This window comes from Nothoprocta perdicaria, unplaced genomic scaffold (genome assembly GCF_003342845.1).
Source record: "Nothoprocta perdicaria isolate Ctin4 unplaced genomic scaffold, notPer1 scaffold_83, whole genome shotgun sequence".
NCBI classification, from domain to species: domain Eukaryota; kingdom Metazoa; phylum Chordata; class Aves; order Tinamiformes; family Tinamidae; genus Nothoprocta; species Nothoprocta perdicaria.
The window spans coordinates 529,996-550,749 of NW_020456121.1; the positions used below are offsets into that span (position 1 = coordinate 529,996).

General features: G+C 38.4%; 1 protein-coding gene across 1 annotated transcript; it reads right to left on the reverse strand.

Moving 5' to 3' along the window:
* Positions 1-904: 904 nt before the first annotated feature.
* DNAJC10 (DnaJ heat shock protein family (Hsp40) member C10) lies at positions 905-20,483 on the reverse strand. The gene is made up of 23 exons (XM_026052077.1): positions 20,446-20,483; positions 19,666-20,001; positions 18,006-18,171; positions 16,077-16,127; positions 14,857-14,939; positions 14,517-14,648; positions 13,526-13,619; positions 13,353-13,430; positions 11,730-11,773; positions 11,245-11,382; positions 10,130-10,219; positions 9,315-9,428; positions 8,925-9,039; positions 8,350-8,477; positions 7,958-8,074; positions 7,211-7,312; positions 6,881-7,036; positions 6,328-6,461; positions 5,214-5,267; positions 4,675-4,822; positions 3,756-3,875; positions 2,467-2,577; positions 905-1,974 (listed from the first exon to the last, which is right to left on the reverse strand). Exons 2-23 carry the CDS (start codon positions 19,861-19,863, stop codon positions 1,963-1,965), a joined length of 2,385 nt encoding a protein of 794 aa, XP_025907862.1. The 5' UTR covers positions 19,864-20,001; positions 20,446-20,483; the 3' UTR covers positions 905-1,962.
* Positions 20,484-20,754: the final 271 nt, after the last annotated feature.

A 20,754-nucleotide genomic window follows, 5' to 3' on the forward strand; every position in this document is an offset into this window, starting at 1 on the left:
TGTGCGGGGCCAGGATGGGCTTGGGGCGCTTTGAGACTGGGAACAGTGGCGGGAGCGCCTGGCTCTGACAGCTTCCATCCCCGGGAAGCTGCTCCCAGCCACTGCCAAACTAGTCCCTCCTACAGATTGGAAACAGGAAGGGGAGAGGGTGGCAGAAAGTGGCTGCTGCCCTTGGGGAGCAGCTGTGGGGGTGACGTTGCAGCCCCCGGGAGCCGCGCCAGGCCCTGCCTCGGCCCAACAACTCGCGGCTCCACCTGGGCCTCAGCCCGGCAGCAGCGACTGCGGAAAAGGGGCTCCCTCCAGCTCTGGTTCTGTGAGTGGCCCCTCTATTTTCTTTAAGAGAAAGTCTGAGAAAATAAAGAGCTGCCACAAGGTCGCTCACATTGTGGCTGGCCGGGCACCTCCCTGTGGCACCTACCAGGAACAGTGAAATCCTTCCACGTGTAGTGTAGCAGTGATCAAATAACAGCAAATCCAACAAAGTGGCTGTAGTTACTGAGGAGAGCGCTGCCTTAAGAGAAGGATCCATCAGTAACTKCCCGTGCCATCATTCACCAAGCTCACCCACCCAACAAGAACTTGCATTGAAGTCACAAGTGAACAGGCTTTGCTTTTAGACCATGGGTRAGGTTTGATTTGCATGGAAGGATCTACTTGCTTCTCTTCAGCTCCCTGACAGCTGCAACACCTTGCAATGTTGCAGCTGCARTATCTTCTTTTCCCTCTCTTTTTTTCAATGTGACAAGATTTTATTTTTCTCTGCCTTCAGAAATCAATTGCTTGAGGTGTATTTAGGAATCTTTTAAAATGCATGTTCTGGTGATTACCTATGTCAGAGCATAAACCCAGGGAGAGGAGGGAGAGGAGTCCGTTTGACAAATTTGCAGCAGCCTTTTATTGGAAAAAAAAATTTTTTTTGAAGTAGAAGTTCCACATGCAGCACAGAGTTGTCTTCAGTAAATGCCACACACTTGTCTATTGAGAAGCTACGAAAAACATTACCCTAGAGAGTGGTCATTACATTAAGGTATATGAGGAGACATTGTAATGTAGTGTCTGTTATTAAATGACAAAAGGCACTTCCTATTTTACTGGCCAAAAGATGTTTTCAAAATAAAACCTCTCTGAGGATAAAGCAAAAGTACAAAACCAAGAGAAGTTAAATATGTCCACAGAATATATTCTTCCTTAAAAAGACACTGAAGAATAATAAGTCTTAGACTGATGCTTCTGTGACACAACTTAAACTTTGAAATTCAAGAATACAGTGAGGGTCTAGTCCTTGATTTATTTTGCTGATTTAAAAAACAAACAAACAAAAAGACTGAGCAACCAAGAGAAGCTCTTCAAATTCTACTCWTCCTGGCCCCTTCACCAGTGCTACAATATAGACATATTTTTCAGGGCAGGAGCAATGCAATTGAAYAATCCAATCCTGCTGCCAGCTGTTGGTTTTAGTTCTTAGCCGTTGACTAGACGATACCACAAGCCCCAAGCAGAATTATTATCAGGTGAAAGCGTTTTGTCTCTCAAATAGACAATCCCTCGCTGTGTTTCTGCATTGCAGAGCACKTGGATGCATATTCAGCCACAGGCTGAGAGCCACATTGAAAAGTGTTTGGAAAAGGACAGAACAAAATAAGGTCCTGAAGGGGTAGCAAGAGGGATACCTCAGTCCTCGATCTGGTCACCCCAATGCTTGAACAGGAAGACGGTCGCTATATCAGGAGAGGGACACACAGGGTTCATCTGCAGGTGCTTCCAAAGCCTCCACTGAAACCGAACGCTTCTTTCCCTGCAGTTTTGTAGAATTTGTACAGGCCGTCGCGAATGCCCCAGAGTCAAACTAGTCTTTGTGTCTTTGTCCTGTCATCAATGTAACCTAACGCTCCGTTCTCCGCATGGTATCTTCTATATTCACAGTTTCAGAGTATTTTGAATCTCATCCAACTCCAGTACCGCTCAGAGCTCATCCTGGTTATAAGAAAATCAGAATTAAAAGTTAAGCTGAAAGAACATAAATTTTAAATTTCTTGTAGTATTACTTTAACAGTTGGTGAAGCATTTCTTAAATTGAATTCAATRTAAGTAACGGCTGTCTATGAATACCTTCTTTGTAAGAAAACATGACAATTAYAGTCTATACCTCTCTCTTTTGCTGCCTGATTACTAAGCTCAGTCTAAGGTGCAGTGCATCTCAGCCATATTCTTCCACATTGCAACCCTCTCAGGGTCATCTATAAATTTTGTTAAGTCTTGCCAAAACTGGTGTTTTAGCTGCACCAAGCTCTGCTAAGTCTTGGGTTTGACAAGGAGCCAAAACAAGACTTAAAATAAGGCCTACATGGTAAGTGTTGGAAGATGCATTTAATATTTCATAAAGAGCAAAGGCTTACAGTGCTTTAAATGGCTGTTCTTTACATTAATATTGGTCTTTGCAGAATACCAAAGAAAAAGAATTCTTACCTTATTTCTAGATTTCTTTCGTTTACTTTGAATAGCTTCTAACTTTTCATTCAGAAGGTTGGCAATGACTTTCGCATCTCTGCTGTCCACAAGTTCCCCAAAAACATTTTTCTTGAAAATAACAACATTAATGTGAGTAGTTTATTATCTGTGCTATCCACTGAATAGAAAACAATATGCTTATTTTCAGATATAATTCAGGAGAAATGCCAGAAGACAGAAGAGGTGGTAAGTTGACTTAACATTCATTTTTTGTCTCCATTTCCACAGTACTAATTCTCTTTATATATAGCAAGAACTGCTATTGGCTTTCAGAACTACATAAATTTTTACATTAATTTTTACATTAAAATTAATTTTTACATTAATTTTTACATTAAAATTAATGATACCTGAAGTAATTAGTTGCAATTCCATCACACTTATTCAATTAAGTATTTCCTGTAGATAACCATGTTAATTACCTTATAATTCACATTCATCAAATGTGTTATTGTGGGTTGCTAATMTATGATCAGAAAAGGCATTATTCTTACCACCATAGGAAGAAAAAAATTGCATTAAATAGCAAGGAATTTTGTGAGAATTTCTGGATTTGGATATTAATATTTCCCAGAAAATATTAAATAAAAAGTAGATTGGAAAGACTTAATTATTAGAGTGCACTCAATGTTTTTGCTTCAGCATTAATACAATCAAAAAGGTTACTTAGTTACTTAAGACAATTTAGTAGTATCAATTGTTTTACAAGAATGACAGTGATCTAGAACTACCTGCATATTGTAAACGGGGAATATGCTGATTTCAACACAGGCTCATTTAAAATTGAAATATTTTGATAAGGTTTGTCTTTTTGGTGTGATAGCACAAATGCTTTGCTTAAATATTGCTTATTACAAAACAAAAAATTGAAGTCAAAAACGCAGTGAAGTGTTTCATGTGAAAAGAATRTTTTTCTAGAGCCAAAATGAATTTGTAGTTGCTGGTGATGTCTAAAAACATTTTAGCACATGAGATTCCTGCAAAATTTGAATTTGGTTCCTGTTAAGTCCACATTTTTACTGTATGATTAATTTTAAATTCTACTTCTTTGGTAAAACAGTATTACTGTACCATTGTYCTACTCTTTAGACTATGCTCCTGAAATCAGCTCTAACAATTTAGCTCCTGAGGTTAGCATCTACATAACATACTTAGCAGAAACCCCTTCTGTGTAAGCTTTCAGTGCGAAATGAAACCCACCCAGCAAGAGCAGCACCTCCCTGCTCTACACAAAGGAGACTCTTTACCTTTGATCCTTGGTAGGGGTAAAACTTGACGGTCGGGTAGGCCCGGATATCAGCACTCTGGCAGGTGTGGCCGTACGCCTGGCAGTCTACTTTCCCAGCTTTTACTTTTCCTTTCATGGTCTGAAAAGAAACAGGATTATTAGGAAGAGACTCCACGTTTGCATGGCTGACCATAATCAAGTAACTTGAATAAACAAGCTTGCAGCCAAAAATAAACAGCAAAGAAGTAGTTTGAAGTAATTCAGAGCAATCCTTCACTGGCTTCTCAAAGTATTAACATTGCATTGGAAATAACCGGGTGCCCCGCAGAGCCCTAGRGTTGGCTCTGGAGCACACCGCGCCAGAGCGGTACCCGTGAGCCCATCCTAAGCTGCAGTCCCTCTCAAAAGAGGGCCTAGGTGCGTGCATCTCTGCAAGGGCCTACATAAACTAGCAAAGACTGACTGGCAGATGTTGAGTTTCAGTGAGGAAGAGGCTCCCATATCTCAGCTGCTTTGAAATTGTGACTGGCATTGGCTATTGTGGATTTCGATGTGTCTATTATGGAATTACAGCAGATTATGTGAAAATAAGAAATAAAGTTGTCTAAAAAYGAAATGTCCTTGCTCTCACCACTTCTGAGAGTGATATTCTGTAAGTTTTTTGCCAAAAGGTAAGAACAACACTCGCCTACCACAAGGATGAAGTACAAACTAAAGATGAGTTAATGATTAGGTCGCAAAACWTCAAAATCATGGTGAAATGCATAACAAAATGAGTTAGGCATTTACAAATTGAAATATTAAAGCTCTGTCATGTAGATAGGGGTATGTGATTTCTGACTGACTGCTAGGAAATACACAGGATCACCTACACCAGCTCTGTATYACAGTGCTTTATGATTCCAAAGCAGCAATCCACTAATAGAGTTACAACCTACCCTTGCAAGCATCTCAAATTCAGGAGCAAAATTYTGGCAAGGTCCACACCAAGGAGCATAAAAGTCAATGACCCAGTGATCTTTTCCATTCAAAACTTTTTCTATGAAAGTCTGAGGAGTAAGGTCTACAGAAACTTGGGGTAAATACCTATGGAAAGGAGGAAAAGCAGTCACAATGCATTCAAAACTTTAAACATACCCAAATTTCATTGCAGGCCTAGATTTTTTTTTCTGAAATCAAGGAGAATTATTAGTATTTGGGGCATTTTGGCTTTACATTTTGTAGTATAAACTAGATCCTTTTTAAAAATGGTGGACTAAATAATAAACAGATCTTCAGAAAATGAGCTAAGAAGTTGGCTATTTCTCCACAATTTTATAGTTTGTTTTTAAAAAAATTGGACTCCTTAACAGATCCTACATTAAATAACAGGTACACCGCATGTTTCTAATCCTTAAGGAGACAGCCTTTGGATTAATTCCTCTTAGCAAGGAAATCATGTGAGCAACTATGAGCAAAGTTTAATGCAGGAACTCACCCCAGTGCCCAGGCTCTCATTGAATACGAATCTCTGTGCCAACCATTGTAGCTGCTACAAAAAGAACAAAATGCAACAACCCAGTTAGACAGCAGGTTTGAATTGGGTTTTTAGGGAGAAAATCAAACAACCAAAAACCTCTGTAAAACAGCTGATATGGCAGTATGGTTTGGTATGATGAGGCAAGAAATAACAAATTTAAATGCATTTATTTTATGTTGTTTCACCTGGTTGGAGAAACTGTCTTTATTTTCAAGTCAGAACAAGTAACACTCTCACTTTTTCAAAGACACAGAATTAAGGAGTAGAAGAAAACAAAATTCTATATTAAGAGATTGCAAAACTCTAACTTTGATAGCTAAAAGTATTTTGACTTAGGGATCTTTGAGCTCCAGCTATTGTAAGGTCTATTCAACATGAGAATGATACTGAAATGTTTTAGTATATTTTCTGACTGACACTCATTGATTACAGCATTCTTTATACTTTCTTCAACTTGACAGTGGGAATAAAACAAAACACAAGGGAAAATAGCTACTCTGATTCATTATTTGGACTTTCAGAACATTTTTTAGCTTGAAATTCCCATGGCAGATATTAATTAGGGATTTAGATCTACTAATTTACCACATKGTAAAAATTTTTACTTTCAACTATAGAAGTATCTAGTCAAAATATGACCTGAAAGCTGTTGTTGRTTTTATTTTAAGAGAAATTTTCAAATTATATCTTGGCATATTTTCAAAGGAAAAGAAATCATGACTCATGCTTGCTTGAGTGGTAAACATCTATCTCCTAAATCATTTGTTTGCACTGAAGGAAAAAATTCTACTTTTAATACAAAACTGCATCTGGAAGAACCAAATAAAAGCAAACAGGTCCCTGATGAATGCTACAGAAACTGCTATTTAGCACTATGTTGAGTTCAAGGTTCCTGAGGCAGTTGAACTTAAATCAATTGAAAAATGATGAAGTGTCCAAAGTAATAAAGTCAATGTCTAAGACATTAGGTCACAAACACAAAGATACTACTTTTCCAACCTTTTATATAGAGTAAAACATGTAAATTTATTTTGTTCTACATCGTAACATCTTCCAAACGTACACTACTTACTAATATTGTTGAGCTGTGTTTGACTTTTGAGGAAAGAGTCTTATTTCAGGATATCCTCGAATACCTTCTTGTTGACAAAAAGAATAGTATCTTTGACAATCCACACTCCCTACATTGATCAATCCAATTAACATCTAAAAAATAAAGATGAAAAAATGTAATCAAATATGCTAATCAATTATATCATAATTTCAGTAATATTCCAGAAGTGAAGTTCTAATTAAGCTTCAAGAGAAGCTTGAGGGAATTCCCTCACTTCTTAGTGAAGAGGAAAATGAGAAAACTCTTTTGTATCAATAAAAACAACTGGATTTTCATATCAATGTACTGATCCTTAAAGAAGGACCGACTCAACTCCTCTGCACTGGTAACAMTACAGAACTGTCATGTAGGAATTCCTTATTTTGTAAACATGAATCACTGGTATTTCAACAAGAGTTCTCAGACACTAGGTGTACAGTCTCAATGATTTGAATTAACAAGATGCAAAAGCAGGAAAAAAAAAAACCACCCAAACAAACAAAAAAACCCACCACATTTGAGTGCTATTTACCCTGGCCATTTTTTTCCATTCTGGCATCAGAGCCTGGCAAGGCCCACACCATGGAGCATAGAAATCCACCATCCAGGTTTCCTCTCTTTTTCTTCTCTTAACTAATTCAACAAATGTCTCTGGTGTTAGGGAGACCACTGATGGATTCCTAAGATCCTAAAGGAAAGGCAGTTATAGATACACACTTATATCAAAGAAATTGCATGAAGATTTCATCACTCCTTATCTGGTTACTATAATTAATTAAAAAAAATTAGAATACTTTGCATCTAAAGAACATGTCTGTGGACATGAGTGACATGACTGCAACACAAGCTGTAATTCACATACCTCTATAAACTCCAAGATCTGCTCAGCAGAATGATGTCCTTCATATTCGTGAACATCGGACTGGTTGAACACAACTGTTGTCGGATAAGCTCGAATGTTATGCTAACAAGAGAGACAGAATTGCAAGGAAAGATTAGGTGCCCTGTACTTTCTTTTAGCTGTTGTTGGCATTGGGGGCTCGGTACTGCTAGTGTGCCCGCATTGTAACGTACAGTTGCTCACAGCTACACGGAGAGAGGTGCTTGGACACACTCCAAAGCCCTACAGCAAAAATACCAATTATATTCAGAAACCACAGATATAAAAAACACCCAGCACTACTTTTGTCATGCTCCACAATTACAGAAACCCCTTTTCTTAAGCCTTACAAAATAAAAATCAAAGTCTCTGCGTAAACCAAAAAAAGTTGATTGCTGACATGTTCAAAAGGTATTAGATCAATATAAATACATTAATTTGTAGATTAGAAAAAAAAACGTTCTGGGTCTGCTTGTTTTCTTCTGCTTTAATGTATTTTTATCTTAAAAAAGAAATAAATTCTGACCATTTCCAGTGTTCCAAAAGCACTATAAGATTAAAATGCAACCTATATTTTGCATTTTTATATTATCTGTAGAAATTGCATAGTTAATGCCTTCACAAAAACCTCCTGGTTCTGTTATTGTCACTAAAACAAACAAACAAACCTCAAGAAATGTAAGAAAGCAAAAGTCTTTGAAATAACTTTTTAAACTCTGTCAGGCTTACCATGTTGCAAAGCCCTTCATGCACAGTACAGTCTAATGTTCCAAATTTAAGTTGACCATAAAGATGTTTTGATGCTTTTCTCAGTTCTGGCAACAGAGCTCGACAAGGAGGACACCACTGAAAAATGAAATACAGGTAAGCGCATTTGCTTTCTCTGCAGTTGGCTCTTGGAGAATGTGAGTTGGTTGTGATGAATAGTATGTTGCCTTAATGATTACATTCCTCTAAAGACAAAAATCRTACAACAATGTAGGAACTACCCCATCAAGAACTGAAAAATCACAGTATTGTGTCATKATACAGAAGGAGACTTTCAAGACGTTGCTAGTATTTTGCCACAATGTTGCATAACAATTTTCAGATACAGAGAAATGCAAACATTAAATACTTACTGGTGCAAAGAAATCCACAAGCCAGGGTTCCTTCTCTTTGTCAGGAAAATTCTGAGGCCCCAAAGTGATAACATGAGAGTTTACACTCTCTTTGGCAAATGCAACGATGTCGTAGAGGATCTTCTTTCCTTTAAAAGGACAATGAAGAAAGGAAAGTTTATTTTTCCCTCTGAGAAGTCTTATTCAAAATGCACTGACAGCAGTGGGAGTGACTGTTAAGCTAGGCCTGCTGCCATAGAGTAGGTATCGTTTCACCCTCATTCAGGAAGACTGCCTGCAAGTGCCTGAGGCTATATCGATAGTCTAGATCTATGTATACACACTATACTAATCTATAGTATAGATACTGTCTCTAGGCCTTGCTTGCTATTTAGCTAAATATTGACCTGGATGTTCAACTGGCATTAGCCAAAGAAATGTTTCATTCAGGACAAAATGCAATCCAAGCATCCTTTTCTCCCTTCTTCTTATACTGAGATTTTTGCTTTAGTGTCTTGCAARCTGCATTTCTAATACTTCACAGGCTGGAAAATCAGAACCTTGTCAAGAGAAAGTGTCTCGTGCCCCATCCTTACCATGATGAATTTCGTAATCGTCAGTTCCTTTTCCTTTGAAGACTGCCAGAGAGGGCTGGTAGACATACAGTTTATTGCAGATGGTTGGTGAGGAAACACAGTCAAACTTGCCAACCTGTTCAACAAGAGAGCACGTTAGGATTCATTTACAGCCAAGAGGTAAAAAAGTGGAGAAGTAGCAGCCTTTTATAAATAATAAAGCCCTTAGGACAAAATCTTATCATCATGTTTGAGGAAAACTCAACTTACTACTTTACTCAAAAATTACGGACAGCTTTAAATTAAAAACGTTACATGAGAYTACCAGAGCAGACCGTATCCCTTACAAAATCTAGTGGCAAGAATGTCTAATAATAAGGAACAACCTAGTGACTTRTTTTCTGAACGCACCTGGATATGTTCCTCTTTAAGTAGAAAGCTTAGTTTTTTAAATTCTTGTATACTTGATTTGTCATCATTTCCAAATTGGAAGAAAATCAACCACCGATGGTGAGCCAAACGGTCCTTAGAATGGGGAGGGAAAAAAGATAAAGAAAAAAGTTACTTCTGWTTTTTAACAATTTTTGAATTCCTATTAATCTTGGAAAGGAAAATGACCAATTATTCACCTGATATTTAAGCAACTCTTTCCTAATCAATAAAAATTCTTTCACTATATAGTCACTCACCTAAATTTTGTATCATATATAGTGAAAAGTCAAAATCTGAAAACCAACTGGCCGCATGGCACACTCACCCTTGTTTCCGTTTAGTTTCCATTTACTTTTTTTACTGCAGATCAAACTGCTAAATGCCAGCCCTTCAGGGACTCCTGAGAGTTGTCCTTATGTTTTTCCCCAAGACATGACACACTTTTATGACTTTCAATATAATGAAAAAATACTAGGCCAGTCTAGGTGGATGAAATTCAGTCCATACTTAACATAAGCACACAAATGATTTTTTCTTTCTTATATTACTGAATACTAAAAATTCACCAAAATATATAAATAAATCTCCCTACTTTTGTTCTTGTGCTAAAATACAAAAGCAGTGTTAAGCAATTTTGGCTAGAGAAAAAAATCACTGACAGCTAGAGAAATACTAGGTTGCTGTAAGACCAGAATTTGGAAACACAAAAGTAATAATTGATGTAAAATATAAAAATATATTAAATATAAAAATATATGATTTAGAGGCAAATAAACACATTTTTAAAAACTTACCTCTAATGATGCTGCAGAGATGAGTTCAAAATCTGGCAGGTGTTTCATTACTTCTTGATATATTTCTCTGGCATCCAAGGAGTTAAGAAACTAGGAAGGAAAGTCAAGCTCTGATTATTATAAGTAATAAAAACATCAACCTGATTGCTGACGACAAGCATTCAAAGTGTCAGAGGAATTATTCTGATTAGTTCCTTTCCATCAGCTGAAGAGTACAGTTAATAACATAGTATTTGATGAGTTTTTCATATACAGATTTTCACAAACATTATTCTCAGAATACTTTTGAGCTTGTTTTCCCGTAATACTAAACTTAAAATAGTATATTTTGAGACTTATTTCTAGGACTCAAGTCTGACAAAATCAAGCCTCAGATCAAGTTCAACAAACTCAGTTTTACAGGCCTTATCTATATGCATTACACAGATTCCTAAATTTCCCTAACATGTAAAAATCAGGAATGAATAGGGATCAGTAGCTGAAAGTTGGTGGGTTAAAAGATTGAAAGCATGTATTTTGCAAGTTTTATCTTTTTCTTTGAAGGATATGGATGACAGTAGTGACAAGGAAGGAACAAGCCATGCTTCAGACTGTGAAATTTAAGTTGAAACTATCATACAAATGTAGGAGGAGGTTGCAATAACAGAATAAAGAGGAATAATAGAGTCCATATCAACAGACAGCGTAGGAGTGCTTTATCACCCAGATGTCAGGGTATTTCTCAAAGTTGTGATACTCGGGACATGTTCTTTCTGGAATGAGCTTTGCAGGCGCATGGCGAACTCCCAGGCCTGCCCAGAATAGCAGGTTAGCTTTAGGACTAGATTTTCTTGGGCTTGGCACAAAGCTCATCCCACCCTCGGCACTCCCAGAGCCCACAGGCTGCTGCTGCCTGKGCTCGGTTCACCCAGCAGCTCCTCAACAGGCTGGGGGCAGCACTGGGGACCCCTGCCTTAGAAAATGAGAGGGAGGTAAATGCAAAGCCATGTATAGAAGCTAAGGACAAAACAACAACAACCCCCTAACATCTATAAAAAGCTGAATAGATATCTATCAGTGTCATTGCCATCACCCCATTTTATGTAAATATAGAACTGTTTAGAAGCAACTCGTACCAAGACACCTCCTTTCTCTTTGTTATTTAAGGTGGCTCCAGGTGGAAAGTATGCTGTAGTGCTAGATGAGATATCTAAGTTATCACAAAGCTCACCCTGGGTGCCACAGTCCATCCAGCCTACATTGACAAGACCTTCCTGTAATAAAACAGCAAAAAAAACAAAAACCAGTATTTTCAAATTCAGGTTCAGAAGTACTTCTGAAAATTCAATATAAGCAATTACATGCCACGTTTAGAAAATGGAAGGATATTTCATATTGTAACTCAACAATTAGTATTAATTCATCTATATTAAAAAAATATTAAATATTTGGTGTCATTTCCATAGCTATTAATAAAAAACATTTGGCATGTCCAAAAGCTGATGGGTGAAGTCTTGGTTCCACCAAGGTCAGTGAGAGATTTCCATTACAATTTCATGCTTTCACTTCTTTTACTTCACTTTCAATAAAACATGTAATACTTTCAAGTGAAACTGCTTACCAACATGCCAGCAAGCTTAAGGCGTGTTTGGTGGCTCAAACAATCTGCAAAACAAAAATATTTTATTCCAAACATAAAACATCAAATTAYTAATTCTCTTAGCCTACTCTTTTTTTAGAATTGCCCCCTTCCTCCCTATAGAAGTAACCATTGCAAAGGATGTGCTTCCTGGCTGTCTATCCAGCACTTCAGTTACCCAAAGTAGTGAGGTCTGGTAATCAGCACTTGATTGATATCTAAAGTAAAAACTGCTGGAGAATTATTCCACTCCTTCATCAACACAGACTGCCATTTAAAAATATTTTCTTTGCTAAGACTGACCTCTAAAATGTCTTCTTACATGAATCAATTAAAACAAAAAATTCCTCTACATACTGTATACTGAATGAGATTTCAATGGAAATATAGACTTCCTGTGTTTCAAATAATAATTAGGCACTATAGTAAACACATCAGATGTTCTTAATACCCATCCAGACAGAGGCTGAACAGTTACTTTGATACAAATATTTTCAGAAACAGAAAGAGGTAAAAGAGTCACTTAAACTTAGGATTAATGGTCTTAAGGAATAYTAAAGRGTTACAACTGGAAATCAAATAATGRRCAAATGTAAATCCGGGACTGGAACTGTGGCCATTTACAGAACAAAGGTCTCTACCTAAGACGGAGAAATCTCTATTTGTCAAAGGTGTAGCAAATTTCCTCAGCTCTACCAGCTGAGGTATGGTATGAGGTAGGTAAAGGAACTTTACCACATTTAGTAGGCAAAACTGTCACAATTTTAACATTTGAGCACAGGTGTTGTAGGTATATACACAGATATACTATACATATCTTTGTATTGTAATACTAAAAATCATAAAATAGTATGTGGAAAGTCATAAAATCATTGTTTTTGATTGCTGTATTAGATTGTCTATGTGGAAAATATACATCCAGTTTATCTAATAGCTATTTAACAGTTTAGGTAACATTATTAAAGGTCTAACTACTACGTAAATTCATTTCTTCTAGAAACTTTATGGGGCCRAAAGTTGTCTGCTCTGACGTATATTGGCCTATCAGGAGCAAAAAAACAACCAAACAAAAAACCTAAGTTCAACAACTAAATGAACTCTGGGCTCATTTTTACAAACTAAGTGAGCACCAGGTTCTGACTGGCCATCAGACATAAAACCACCTTACAAAAAGGGATTTTTTACTAGTAGTTTTGAGAGATATCCAGCCAATTTTGCTGTTCTGTGGGGGAAATGCATTACTTCTGCTACCTAGGTCTCACGGCAAGACATGTTGCACCTGTGCAATATTGGTTAGTTGAGCCGAGATGWCACTGAAGTCAGAAGCCTCTTCTGCCCCTTTGCTTCCCGAGGGCATTAAGCTTCTGTGCCATTTTAATGGCTTGGGCGATGTTAGCAAAGCCCAACAGGATAATCTTTCCATTTAGGCCCTTTGGCCAAACTGCTTCTAAAACAGAACTTTTCTGACCCACAGCCCAGGCACTGTGGGTACCTTATACTGTCTCATAAGATCTTTATGAACTTTCTTCAAGAGGAATTGTGCCATTATTAACAGAAGCATTAGCTTCCTGCTTGCCTWACTTGAAGGGTACATAATACACCTACCTCCACGTTCAGCACAGAAGGTGATCAGCCAGCCAACACCGGAAGCAAATGAAGTTTCAATGGCATTAACAAAGTTTCCTAGAGAATAAAACAATTTTTAACTGGTTTCATATATCTAAATATAACTATGAAAAAAAAAAAAAATAAAACAGAGCACATTATAATAATATTACCTGCCCATAACTCAGTGACGGTGCTTGTAACATATTGCATAGCAAAGTTCTTTAAACTCTCTTTTGACCTGTCCCCATAATATTTCATAGGTTGCTACAAAAGACAAAAAATAGTATTTATAAAATGCATAGAATATACTAATGTTGCTAATATGAGCATTTATGCACTGCAGGACTCCCCACCCAAAAAAAACCCTAGCTTGAACTGTCCTCTCCCTCCCACAGTGGAATGTTTGGAATTTAATCTTCAGTTGAATTTTGTAACATGCAGTCTCCTTCCCAAGTCCAGCAACACAAGGATAATGAAGCCTTAGAAACGCCAACTCCCATTAATTATACTTCGATTTAAATAAATATAAAATTGCTTGAATCAGTCCACTTGGTGTTTGCACAATCTCTGTTTCAACCTCTCGGAGCTTATCACTGTCAAAATGTACCTAACTATTCAAAGGTGATTTGTATTCCACGCCAGCTTTACTATTTCATTCTCAGCTGGCAGGTATAAAGCATGAGCAGGTAACACTGCTGCTGCAGAAGAAATCTTGCAGAACCAAGCTCCGTGTTTCCCTAGGTGCACAGCCATGCTACTTGGATTCAAAACACAGACTAGTCTCTGTATCTGAAAACTCCATTTTAACACTGTGCTAAACTATTTAGGCCGTTCGAGTGCTTAGACTCATTGCTTCTGAAAAAAAAAACATGTTGTAACTGATAGGCTGCATGGTAGAATGACCTGGAAAAAAACAAAAAACATTCTGTAAATCAGGTATCTATTTTTAAGGTTAACCACTGTACAAACTGAATCAAAGTGAAAATGCCTGAATCAATTTAACCAAGCTAACGTAAGAAAAGAAAAACCTAAATTGTTAAAAGCAAGTTAGGCAAATGAAAAGATAATCATTGTATGAAGATTTATGAYTGAACCAGTGTTTAAAGAAATATTCTTCTGAATTTCAATCTTTCTGAAAATGTGTAAAGTTTTATTACTCACCATTCCAGTTTTGAAAATATACAGGCTTGGATAACTGTTAATCCCTTTTATTCGACAAAGCATTCTGTTATCTCCACAGTTGACAGCTCCAATGCGTATCACTCCATCCATCTCTTTAGCAAACTCTCTCCACTGCGGGGAGGTGGGGAGGAAAAAGGAAAAAGTAGATAATTTTCCTATAAGAAAATCTTGAAAAATTAGCCTCTTTTACTCCTGGCATCTTGAATCACTAYCTTAGGTTTCAGCTTCAGCACGGAAATCCACCTGGTTGAGTTTTACACCGAGTGAAAACTGTTGTTGAACTGTTTTCAGCAGGAATTCACCTGCTGCACATACGTACCGTAGGTGCCAGCTCATGGCAGTGGGAACAGCGGGGCGAGTAAAAATTCACAAACCACAGTTCCCCAGAGTTAACAGCAGCATCTAGATTGAAAGAAGAAAATCATATAAAAGTGATCTAGTACATCTAGAAGGTGGCTTTATCTAGAATGCATTTTTATTGCATCCCTCTCACCCTCCCTAAAAAAGAAAAGGCTGAATTAGTTTTTTTTTAATGTATTGGATAAGTTAATAATAGTAACTCAGTTACTCAATAATAGTTTAGCTATTGTAAACCCAACAGCTAAAAAACATAAAAAGAGACCTTTTACAGATCAATCTCACTGATATTTTGGATAGCGTAAGTTTGGTTACCTTAACAACAAAATACAAGTACTAAGCCACTTACACCCAATAAAATGTTCCACTTCCTTATAATTGTTTTACTTTTCTGATGGGTTTCACCAGACCATCTGTTTTATGTAAACTCCCTGTCTAACACTTAAAAATGTCATTGGTAATAAAGTAAAAATAATTGCTAAAGAAGCCGGGGAAGCCTAAAGAACTGAGCTTACTACTAAATATAAACACAAATATACACACACATCAGCTTGAATTATTTGGCTTTCGGTCTCTCCATTTTTGGACATAAGTTGTATGAACAGATGAGCGTGACAAAGATAATGACATTTCTCTCTAGTTTCTATGTGAATTATATAAACCTTAGCTTATAGAAGAAAAAAGGAATGGATGAACTCAATTTACCTTTCCAGGCCTGATTTTCAGTATCTGGTGTCACCTTTTTGAACCTCTGTGCAAGACACAATTATCTAATTTTCWCTTCAGAAATACAAGTACGAATATAATAGAAAGTATATTCTGACAATTGTACTTTTAGACTGCAATTTATCAATTGCAGTTGACTAAACTGTCTCATCAGAAACTTACAGTGATAATAGACACTGCAAAAGAGTGATGATAAACAGGACACATTTTTAAATTATTTCCTCTTACTAGGTCTCAAAATCTCTTTTGAACTTGATTGGTTCGTACCAATCTATTTGCTACCTGGCTTTTGCCAGGAAGCGTCAAAGGTTTTTTGGTTTTAGTTGCCTCAGATGATCTTCTGACAGATTTTTGACAGATATGTTATAGATATATTTAGTAAACAGCTCAGAACACACACAAAAAATGTTTTTCTGGGTTGATATGTTGGCAAATAGATAACCATTTAAAACTTACCAAATTCTCCTCTATCCAATGTTATAATTTCAGGATCATCATCATAAATGCCTATCAAAAAAAAAAACAAAAGTTGTTTTTTATTTTTGTGGTGCTCAAAATAAAGAACCAAACTCTAATCTTGCTTAGAGGAGAGAATGAGGAGAGTATACCTCATTTGCAACAGGAAGCTGGCAGAGCGAGTTTTCACAACAAAAGTGCATTCATTTGGTAACATGTAATCTTCATTTAATCTCAGGTGAAGTTCCATGACCTCACACTACAGAACTTTTCATCAGTTCTCCTAGTGTTTTAGTAGATTAATCACAAGGTAAGCAAAGATGTTAAACGATCCCTTTGTATCAAGCTACAGTTTAATTATACAGAAGGTGAGGTATTAAAGCAAAAGTTTAAGGAATAGCAGTTGCCAGATTAAAAATGAGGCTGACATTAAAAATGAAGAAGCTTCAGTTCTAGGCCCCACGTCAGAGACAGAGCTATATTTAATGTCTGGAAACTTTCACTTCCTCCCTCTGCCTCTGATTATCTGAAGTAGATCATAAAGCCCTTCCAGATGCAAATTCTTTCGCTAACAGAACACGTGTATGCACTGGAATAAAACGCATAGAATAAAGGTAAGGAGGACAGGCCTCCATAAACCTGAGCAGTCTTACCTAGAATGTTATTTAAAAAAATGGACAACTACTTTGAGCACCCAAGCAAAGCAGTATGGGATGAAAAAAATACTATTAAACAGCAAAATACTATACTGCAACTGCTACAGATCTTTAACAATACYTAATATGGTGAGATGCTATCTCACCAGAGGAGTTCAAGGATTAAATACAAATAAATAACAAACGAAATTAATTTCCACATTTGATGAGACTATTTTTTTTTGTTTGTTTGATATTATAGATGGTATAATACACACACGTGTATATAGACTAGGTATATATACTCCAAATGAGTGCTTAATAGAAGCTCAGGGATAGTCAGTCAAGCCCTGCAACTTCAGACAGATTTTTTTTTTTTTTTTTTTTAGCTGTTTAGCTCAAGCAGTTCTAGGACAATTCATACTCTTATAAGACAGTTGCCTCTGGCTGATTTAGTTTCAATTTGTACTGGCATTAATTTATTTATAGACACTGGGGCATCTTACATCAGATTACACCAAAAAATACAAAACATTTAGGGAAAAAAAATATGTATATATATTTGCCTGCTAGGTTTGCCTGTTTTGCCAAAGTGAAGTTTCATTTCAGCTTGTTTTTTCTTACATCACTCAAACTATGATGCTCAGCTCTACTATAGTTACCATTTATTACTATTGAACTAAGAACAGTTCATTCCTGACTGTTTTCTACAACTACCTGAAAAACTGTTAAGAGAAACAGTAAATAACAAGACAAACAGTAAATAATTTGTCTCWAAACTATTTTAGATATGATTCCATTGCTATATTTTCATTCATGTTCTGTTACAGCTTTATTGATCTCTAATGGAGTATCTGTACATAGAATGAGCTTGAGAGTGCAAAATCTACCTCACACTACTTTGAAGTACAAAAAAAATCAATGGAAAATAAAGAAAAAAGGTCTTGTGGCATTGAAGAGTCAAAATGAATACTGATGAAACATTAACATTAGAATTTAAATTTTAACCCCTAAAAAAAAACCAAAGTTTGGTGATCATAATAAAAAGAAGTACACAGAAGAAAAAAACGCTAGATAAACAGATTATTACACTGTTGATGTGCTTGGGATAGCCATTACAAAAGTAAATAAAAAGTTGGGTCAACAGAAAGAAAATGATAATAACAGGAGAACAATAGAATGYGCAGAAATCTGAAAAAGAGTAAACGAGAAATGTGCAGAAAGAACTGGCATAAATCTGAATATTGCATTTACTCTTGTTTAAAACAAATCACAAGCATACACCAAAACTTACCAAAATCATAGCGGTAGAAGTTCCAGCTTTCATAACGCCCACCCTGCTGCTGATCCTCAAGACCCTTCTCTCCATATTTATCATACTTCTTCCGTAGATCTTCATCTTTAAGTACTTCATAGGCTCTATTTATTTTCAAAAAATTTTCGTGTGCATTTGGATCATTCTATTTAAGGAAAACTAGAGTTAGTACCTGATAAACTGTATTGTACATATACTGCTGAGAAATGAATCCTTGGAAATATTTTTGTATGCCTGTCAAATATGTCTGTGGTCTCTTGATGGAAGCTTGCATTATGGAGTAGTCTCCCAATAAAACTACAGCAATGCTTTCCTCAGGGTATGTCTTCTGCTTCTTCTTAATCCCAATTTCAAAACCTTTGCTGAAAGGACAGAACTACCTCTTCTGATCTTACACTGTGGTAGCCTCCTTACTTATTTAAGGACAGTGTTTTGGTTCTAGGTAGGTTCAGTATTAGAATAGCAAAGTATCTACAATCACATTTTGAACTGCAGTTTTGGGCATGAGCCGATGCAAGCGTTACTGTGCTGAGCAAAATCCATAGCTCTCTCCCATCCCCTGAGCTTCTGCTGAAAAATTTGTTTCAAAAAGACAGTTTTTAAAGGGATTTTTGAAGGTATCAGCATATGGAAATTATAACCAGAAAATGCCTACAAGGGATTTCGAACTTTATTGACATTTGACTACTCTGTTTCAGGATGCATTGAGTTGCCATCAAGTTAATCTATGGACAATCTTGTGCATCTTTTAGAAAAAGGGAGAATGAAGAGGCCTCCAGAAATAGACTCCTCAGCATGTAATCCAGGTATCTGTGCTTCATTTCTTCAAACATGTATTTACCTCCTTTTTATCACACTACAGATTTTGTCTCATGTTTTTCTCTTTAAGTTTTCTTGTTAAAATCCAAAATGCAAAAACACTGGTGCTTCTGAGGCTTCAGGGTGCCCTGTGTGGGAACATGGACAGTTTTCCATGCACATATATTTGATGATCAGCACCCTCATATTTACTGTGAATTAATGATTATTTCAGAAAATCTTAGAGAAAATGAAAAAAAAAAAAAAAAAAGTTCCATTGCCTTTTGGTACCACACAATAGACTCAACTGCTCCCAGTCTCTAGTCACTCTACAGCTCCTTATTGCCCTCCCTCATTCTAGGCAGGCCCAAAATTTTTGCTTTATCCTTTCCAGGGCTGGGAGATCAATGTCCAAGCACAGCCCAGCTCTGCTTGCTGTTTAGATGCGACTTCACAGCAGTGGGACAATAAGTAATTGTTAAACAAAGAGAGACAAACTCACTAGATCACTAAAAACATAATGTGGAACTGACATGAACTGTTCTTCTGTTTATTTAAAAAAAAAAAAAAAAAAAAAAAAAAAAAAAAAAAAGGATTAAGAATCCAAAGATCTTGCTTTTATTTCTACTACAGCATTTTCATGTGACTTAAGTTCAGTGCAACAATGTATTACCAGTGTAACCCTTTCTACACCTTTTCTGAGTGGATAATGGGAACTAACCCCCCCCTATATTGGGTGGTTACATTATTTCAAATATGTTTTAAACCAACATGGAAACGTTTTAGGTAAAGACCCTTTGTGTTTAATYCCCGAAACTGACCTGTTGAAGATGCAACTTACCTGGTTCTTGTCAGGGTGTAACTTCAAGGCCAGTTTCTTGAAAGCCTGCCTGATTTCCCTGCTGCTGGCTTCTTTGGATACTCCAAGCAAGCTATAGTAGTCCCGGTCAGGGCACACGAGGACTATCAGACACACCAACAGCACCAGCAACGACCTGAAGCCCCTCGCACGGTCTCCCGTGGAGCACACGAGCCCCATGGCAAGTTTGGGGACGTTCACCGGCTCTGTGGACGGTCTCCAGAAAGCTGCTGATGCTCCGGAGAGCGGCACCGGTGACAGGGCTCCTTGCAGTCCAGCTCGTCCCGCTTTATGTCAMGAGCCTCCCGAAGTCACAGGCTGCAGAGAGAGCGGGAAGCTGTTCAGCTCGACTTATTTATTTGCTTGGCTTATTTGCTAGCCCCCGTGTCAGCGCCGGGCCGCGTTACCGCCGACTGTTGCCCCCGGACGGGCAGGAGGGGTGAAACTCGCGCCAAGGGCCGCGCGCCTGGTGCCCGCGCGAGCTCCGCGCTCCCGGTGCCCTCAACGCCACGCTGGGTGGGAGCGGGAAGCACYGCACACACGAGGTGCCGCCCGCTCCCGCCACCTGCCAACAGAACACATGCGTATGGATGGACGTATGGGTGTATATACGGATGTGTGGGTCTGTGTGTGTGCTGCTCGCTTCCAGCCGCCGCACGAGGGAGGCTCGGGGCGGCCGGGCCTCCCGGAGCAGCGGGGCCCGCGCGGGGAGCCCCGCGGGGCCGGGGATGCTGCGCGGCCTGCCCCCCGCGCGGCTCTTACCGGGCGGTAGCGGCGGCGGAGCGCGCCGGGCCGGGCCGGGCCGGGCCGGGCCGAACCGGGCCGGGAGCGGCGCGGAGCAGCCTGGGACGGCGGCGGCCGCTCGCCGGCGCCGGGCGGAAGGGCGGCCCGCGCCGGGATCCGGCTCGGGGCGGGGCGGGATGAGTCACGGCGCGGGCGGCGGCCGCGCTGACGTGGGGGCCCCGCGCGGACGGGGCGGCCGTTGGGCGGCGGCCGTTGGGCGGCGGCCGTTACGCGCGGCGGGGGCGGGCGCTCCGGCCGTTTAAGGGGAGCTCTGCGGGCGGCGTGTTT